This window comes from Myotis myotis, unplaced genomic scaffold, assembly GCF_014108235.1.
Source record: "Myotis myotis isolate mMyoMyo1 unplaced genomic scaffold, mMyoMyo1.p scaffold_m19_p_7, whole genome shotgun sequence".
NCBI classification, from domain to species: Eukaryota; Metazoa; Chordata; class Mammalia; order Chiroptera; family Vespertilionidae; genus Myotis; species Myotis myotis.
In genome coordinates this window covers 26,545,526-26,552,022 of record NW_023416379.1, presented here as the reverse complement: position 1 = coordinate 26,552,022, position 6,497 = coordinate 26,545,526, and the positions used below count along the sequence as shown (strand labels likewise).

The 6,497-nt window shown below is 44.3% G+C and overlaps 1 protein-coding gene across 1 annotated transcript; it reads left to right on the top strand.

The window, feature by feature from the left end:
* The first annotated feature begins 368 nt into the window (after nt 1-368).
* Nucleotides 369-2,755, top strand: CITED2 (Cbp/p300 interacting transactivator with Glu/Asp rich carboxy-terminal domain 2). Its single transcript, XM_036317302.1, has 2 exons — nt 369-616; nt 1,079-2,755. Exon 2 carries the CDS (start codon nt 1,087-1,089, stop codon nt 1,894-1,896), a length of 810 nt encoding a protein of 269 aa, XP_036173195.1. The 5' UTR covers nt 369-616; nt 1,079-1,086; the 3' UTR covers nt 1,897-2,755.
* Nucleotides 2,756-6,497: the final 3,742 nt, after the last annotated feature.

The window sequence follows — 6,497 nt, the reverse complement described above, 5'->3', positions numbered from 1 at the left end:
CTAGGTGAACCCAGTGGAAGGGGTTGGGATGGGGGATCCGGCCGTACGGGGGCTGGGGGCGGTGAGTTTTCCTTGCTCCTCTCCGGGAAGGCGATACCTGAGGGCTAGGAGTCCAAGGAGGATTTTCTCCTTGGACCCGGCGCGACCGGGCCGTCCCCACATTTGCGGGTAGGGAGGAAACCAGGGTCTGGGGGCAACGGGGCAGCACCTTGGCCCGCGGCAACGTCTGTGCACGTGCCGCTGGCCGCGGGACGCAGCTCCACGACCCCGTCCGGCGTGCCCGGAGCTCCAGAATCCGCTTTTTCTTGTCTCCCGGCCGGGAGGCTCTCGCTCCGCCCTTCCTGAGATCCTTATATTAACTGTGGCCAAAGCCCTAAGAAACACAGCTCATTGTTGGCCGTTGCCGGGCAGTCTTGCTGAGCTGTGAGGGCAGCGGAGGGAAAATAAAGGAGAGCGGCTCCGATTCTACCCCGCGGCTGCTGCAAGACCTCAGCGCCGACAACGCGACAGCTAGCGCCCTGCACGCCAGGAAGGCCCCCTCTATGTGCTGCTGAGCCGGTCCTGGACCCGACGATCCCGCCCTCGGTCTTCGGAGCAGAAATCGCTAAGACGGAAGGTAAGCGCGCCTGGCGAAGCTGGCAGGGGCTCCTGCCAGCCCCGTCCTCCGAGGGTTGGGTTTGCCCGTAGGAAGAGCTCGAGGCGGAGCTGGGGAATAACAACAGGATGTGCAACAACAGGATGAGGAGGGCTGATTTAAAGCCTTAAGTTCGTGGTAGGGCTACGGGGCACTTCCTTTATTAGGCGACTTAGGAGAGCGGAGGGGGGTGTGGGCTCCCGTCCTCCCGCCGGATCGCAGGGGAAGGGGCTATCTGTGCAGCCCCCGGCTCTGTTGTGGGTGGCAGGTCCTTGGTGTTGGCGAGTCCCGGTGCACTAGCTACTAGGGGGATCCTGGGGAATGGGAATTCGCAGCCGACGTGCGCCCGGGGACCTTGGGGGGCAGCGACAAGAAAAAGTGGGGTGCGCTCTGGTGGGCGACACGTGTGGCCCGGGTCTTATCGTCTACCCTTTTCACTTGCAGGACTGGAAATGGCAGACCATATGATGGCCATGAACCACGGGCGCTTCCCCGACGGTACCAATGGGCTGCACCACCACCCTGCCCACCGCATGGGCATGGGGCAGTTCCCGAGCCCCCATCACCACCAGCAGCAGCAACAGCCCCAACACGCCTTCAGCGCCCTAATGGGCGAGCACATACACTACGGCGCGGGCAACATGAATACCACGAGCGGCATCAGGCACGCCATGGGGCCGGGGACTGTGAACGGAGGGCACCCCCCGAGCGCACTGGCCCCCGCCGCTAGGTTTAACAACTCCCAGTTCATGGGCCCCCCGGTGGCCAGTCAGGGAGGCTCCCTGCCGGCCAGCATGCAGCTGCAGAAGCTCAACAACCAGTATTTCAACCATCACCCCTACCCCCACAACCACTACATGCCGGATTTGCACTCTGCTGCAGGCCACCAGATGAACGGGACAAACCAGCACTTCCGAGATTGCAACCCCAAACACAGCGGCGGCAGCACCACCCCCGGCTCGGGTGGGAGCAGCACCCCTGGCGGCTCCAGCGGCACCTCGGGCGGCGGCGCGGGCAGCAGCAATAGCGGCGGCAGCGGCAGCAGCAACATGCCCGCCTCTGTGGCCCACGTCCCTGCTGCAATGCTGCCGCCCAATGTCATAGACACTGATTTCATCGACGAGGAAGTGCTTATGTCCTTAGTGATAGAAATGGGTTTGGACCGCATCAAGGAGCTGCCTGAACTCTGGCTGGGGCAAAACGAATTTGATTTCATGACGGACTTCGTGTGCAAACAGCAGCCCAGTCGAGTAAGCTGTTGACTCGATCGAAACCCAGCGAAAGAAATCAAACCCTCCAATTTCTTCGGTGTGAATTAAAAACATTCCCTTAGACACAGTATCTCACTTTTCAAATCTTGAAAGGTTTGAGAACTTGGAAACAAAGTAAACTATAAACTTGTACAAATTGGTTTAAAAAATTGCTGCCACTTTTTTTTTTTTTTCCTGTTTTTGTTTCGTTTTTGTAGCCTTGACATTCACCTCCCTTATGTAGTTGAAATATCTAGCTAACTTGGTCTTTTTTGTTGTTTGTTTTTACTCCTTATTTCCTCACTTTCTCCAGTGCTCAACTGTTAGATATTAATCTTGGCAAACTGCTTAATCTTGTGGATTTTGTAGATGGTTTCAAATGACTGAACTGCGTTCAAATTTATGAGTGAAAGGAAAAATTGCATTAGTTGGTTGCATGAACTTTGAAGGGCAGATGCACAAACTCTGCCATCTCGCTTCATTTTTTTAACTATGCATTTGAGTACAGACTAATTTTTAAAATATGCTAAACTGGAAGATTAAACAGATGTGGGCCAAGCCATTCTGGATCAGGAAAAGTCATACTGTTCACTTTCAAGTTGGCTGCCCCCCCTCCCCCATATGTACAGACAATAATAGGGTGTGTGGAATGTCGTCAGTGGCAAACATTTCACAGATTTTTATTTTGTTTCTGTCTTCAACATTTTTGACACTGTGCTAATAGTTATATTCAGTACATGAAAAGATACTACTGTGTTGAAAGCTTTTTAGGAAATTTTGACAGTATTTTTGTACAAAACATTTTTTTGAAAAAATACTTGTTAATTTATTCTATTTTAATTTGCCAATGTCAATAAAAAGTTAAGAAATACTTGTTTTCTAGAAGTCATTTGGGGGTGGTTGTTCCCTCTGGAGGATTTCCTTTTTTTCTCTGTAAATGGAACACTTTATTGATGAGAGTGAGCATTCCAAAGAGTAAATCACTGGACACTAAAACAGGTCATGATGAGCTTAAGCGAGGAGCAGGATTTAACATAATTGGCATAATGCTTCGTTGTTATCATTGGAACATGTCTCTTGGTGTGGTTTTAATCAAAAGCTACAAAGTTGTCAAAGCTTTTTTCCCCCCTTAATTGCCATCAAATTCAAGTATACTCTAGAGTTAGAAAGGTTTATTATACTAAACATTACAGATATTTTTTTCATAGTATGGAAGAGGGAAAATTTAAGTGTTTCTGGCTATACCTGATTCAACTACTTCAAAGGAGGTAGAAGGGAGTAATATTCTGGGAGATTGATGAGGATGGCATTATATAGAAATCTTTATCTGTAGTGATGAATCTTATTTCTCAGTGAAAGTACTAAGGAGAGGCACACACACCGCTACCTTAATATCTGAAATAGCTTCTGACTGGCTTATAGTTCTAAGAGGAAGATGGAGCAGAATTATACCTCGAGGCTTTCTATTTGTTCTCCTATAATATTTAAAATTTACTCAGAGAGGTTGAGTCAAAGGTCAAATACAGTCTTTACAAGATGTTCCCTCTCAAGCATGGCCTGTTTTCCAGAATACTGAGCCTTTTCTGTCACAGGCATTGGGTGCAAAGGACATAAGGATAAGGTCATTTTAATTTTACCTAAATGGATTATCAAGAATATATAACTACAGTTCAGTAAGTAGATGTTAGGTTTTACCTTATATAATCAAGTGAAAAAGTAATATTGTTAAAATCTCAAATTATCTCTGTTGGCAGGAGAAAGAATTTTTTGTTTTCCTAGCTTATCTTATAAGGGCAACACACCTACATTAACGAGAGAGAAAAAAAAAGTATTTTGTATTTAACCTACTGGAGGAGTAAAGAAATGTAGATTGGAGAAAAGTCTCACTATTTTAAAAGGGAATTTCATTTAGACAGATTCCAATCTTTAAGCCTATTTTATAATTAAAAAGGAGAGGAGGGTATATAGAAGTATTAAATAACAGTGGGTCTTGCATAAAGGCTGACTCCAATATAATTCAGATCACCTACATTCCATAATTCTATAGCCAAGACATACCATTAAAATTAAGATGCGCACGCCACTATAATTGACACTCCTATTAAAAATTATGTTCTAAATAATTTCTCTGAAAATACACTGTCATTGAAAACCCCACCCCATTTTTAAAAGCTGATCCAGATTTCCCACATTAATAGTTAAAGCTGAAGTTTTCTTCAGCTAAGACATGTCAATACTAAATCTGCAATCAGCAGTAAATCTTCCTGGCTAAGCATTTTCACCGTTAAGTTTTTCTTTTTTTTCCAGGGGCTCAAGTGAAAAAATATGTTTGCATACATATTAATACAGCAATTCTAGTTCTTTTTCACTTGTGCCAGGAAAAAAGGGAAACCTCTTGGAGGCATTGTTCTTTTGCAAAAAGAAAGAAGCAAAAGAATTGTCTGGCCACCTCCCTTCACCATGTATTCTGCCAGGGAATAAGCCACAACACCTGCTCTGTCACTAAATTCCTCCTGCTGCTCTAACCCGGACACGTATGTGGAGATGCAGAGCTCAAGGAACTATTATTAGATCCTGAGCCCATCTCTGCCAGAACAGAGGACTCAAACAGAGGAGCTGGGTTGAAAGCACCATCTCTCTTCAGTACAAATACAACCCGCCCCCCTCCTCCCTCCCATTCACTTGAATGATCTCTATTTCATTAAAACTCTTTCTTGATCAACAATTGAGCAGATTCTGTGATATATCTGAGGGTCCCTTAGGCAGAGAAAAATAACTCCTTGTTTGAACACCCTGATTAATGAAACCTGCACAGCGACCTAGATCACTGGGCTTCTGGCAGACATTTGCAAAACCTTTTGTGGTCTTGCTTCCTACTAAGTTACTTAGAGCATATGGGGAAATTTGACCTCTGTACCTTGGCTGTTTTTCAAAAAGTTCTACTACGATACAAGAGTGCTTCTGTTCTCCTAGCGGTGCCCACAAATAGACACCCCACGCTTGATTTTCAAGAAGAGATCAACGATAAGCAACAATGCAACATCATAGAAACATGTCAGAAAAATAAACATGGATTAATAAAAACGCGTGCCTCTGCCCCGCGGCTGCTAAAATCCTGGCGGCAGTATCTTTGCTAGAGCTGATGAAGATGTTACAGCTACGGATGGCTCTTTGAAGAGCAGTTACCTAATCACCTCTGTTTATGGGGTGCTAGGCTAGAGCACTGGTACCAGAAGGCTGACATCTATTGTGAAGTTTATGGTCTCCGTGACTTTTACTACTGTAAGCTCCTGGGATAGCTATAAATTGATGTCAACATTAAAGGCCAGATCCTTTAGACCAAAATATTAATCCACTAATCTATTATGGGTGGCCGGTTTTGAAATATAAACTTTGCAGTCCCGGATCATTAGGTGTTTTCGCCCCCTTGTGGAATTTATTTAGAAGGTCAAAGGAAAGCTGCTCAAGGGGGGTTGTTTTATGTTTTATTGTTTGGTAGTTGTTGTTTGTTTGTTTGTTTGTTTTTTATCATTTCTGAAGACTTCATTTTCTTTCTTGATGCGAACAGCATATATTTGAGCAACAAATCTTTTATTAAAGAAAATTCCAAAATAAACACCCTTTATTAAAATGAGAGTATTTTACTCACCAAAGCCCTTAACCTATGATTAAAGGTGCATAATTGAGATTTGCCTCATATTTTAAAACATGCAGTGGCTAAGGGTTTTCTTTTTAAAAGTATAACCGGCAATGCTCTGGCCTGTCCATTAAAGTTGACACTCTGCACTCTCACAACAGAACTGTTGATTTGGGCTAAGCACAAATAATAATGTGTTTGGGGGCTGGAAAGATGGAGGGAAGTATGTAGGAATGCAGGAGGCATTATCTGTGTTGGAATGCGACCAAGCCACCACGGGCTCTAATCTTGTGAAAAGGGCCACAGGATGTTTAATGAGAATGAGTGTTACTGTCTAATTGAGTCAGTAGAATTTACTTCAAAATAAACTTGGCAGATAACATTGTCTCCAATAAATAAATAAATTTAGAATTCAAGGAATTTAGGACCCAAGCCATTGGCAACTTCCTCCTCTCCAGCGGAACTGTTGTGCAGCACAAAAGAGGTGTTACACACAGCTTCCGAGGCGTATTTATCACTTTGGTACTGTACCGCCATCAGCCAATCGGAGCTCCCAGGCAGATTGAAGCGAGAGAACAATAGGTAGCACATCAGGTGACTTAGCCAATGAACCCCTATTATCATGTGTTCTGTTTGTCTTTTCCCCCCAGAACAGAAGGAACAATAGCGATGTCAGAATTTTAATTGCAATGGACTGGCTTAAATTACTTGACCTATTTTTATCCAGCAAGGAGAGAAATTGTTCTTTTTTCCTGGCAGCCATACTTATAATTTACATTAGAAAGAGAAACATAAGGACATTTTCTATCAAATAATGTACTGTTTATAAATAATTTCAGTTTGCCTTGTAGTAAATAAGACCCATCTCTATTTTTGAAAAATTTTAAGACACCTTAAATTACAAAAAAAAAAAAATCCCCCCTCACAAGAGGATTTAAACTCATAAGTAATGTTACATAGTGAACTGAAAATATCC

What these genes read in the sequence shown, in the direction of transcription:
- CITED2 (XM_036317302.1), top strand. Translation starts at nt 1,087, where the DNA reads ATGGCAGACCATATGATGGCCATGAACCACGGGCGCTTCCCCGACGGT.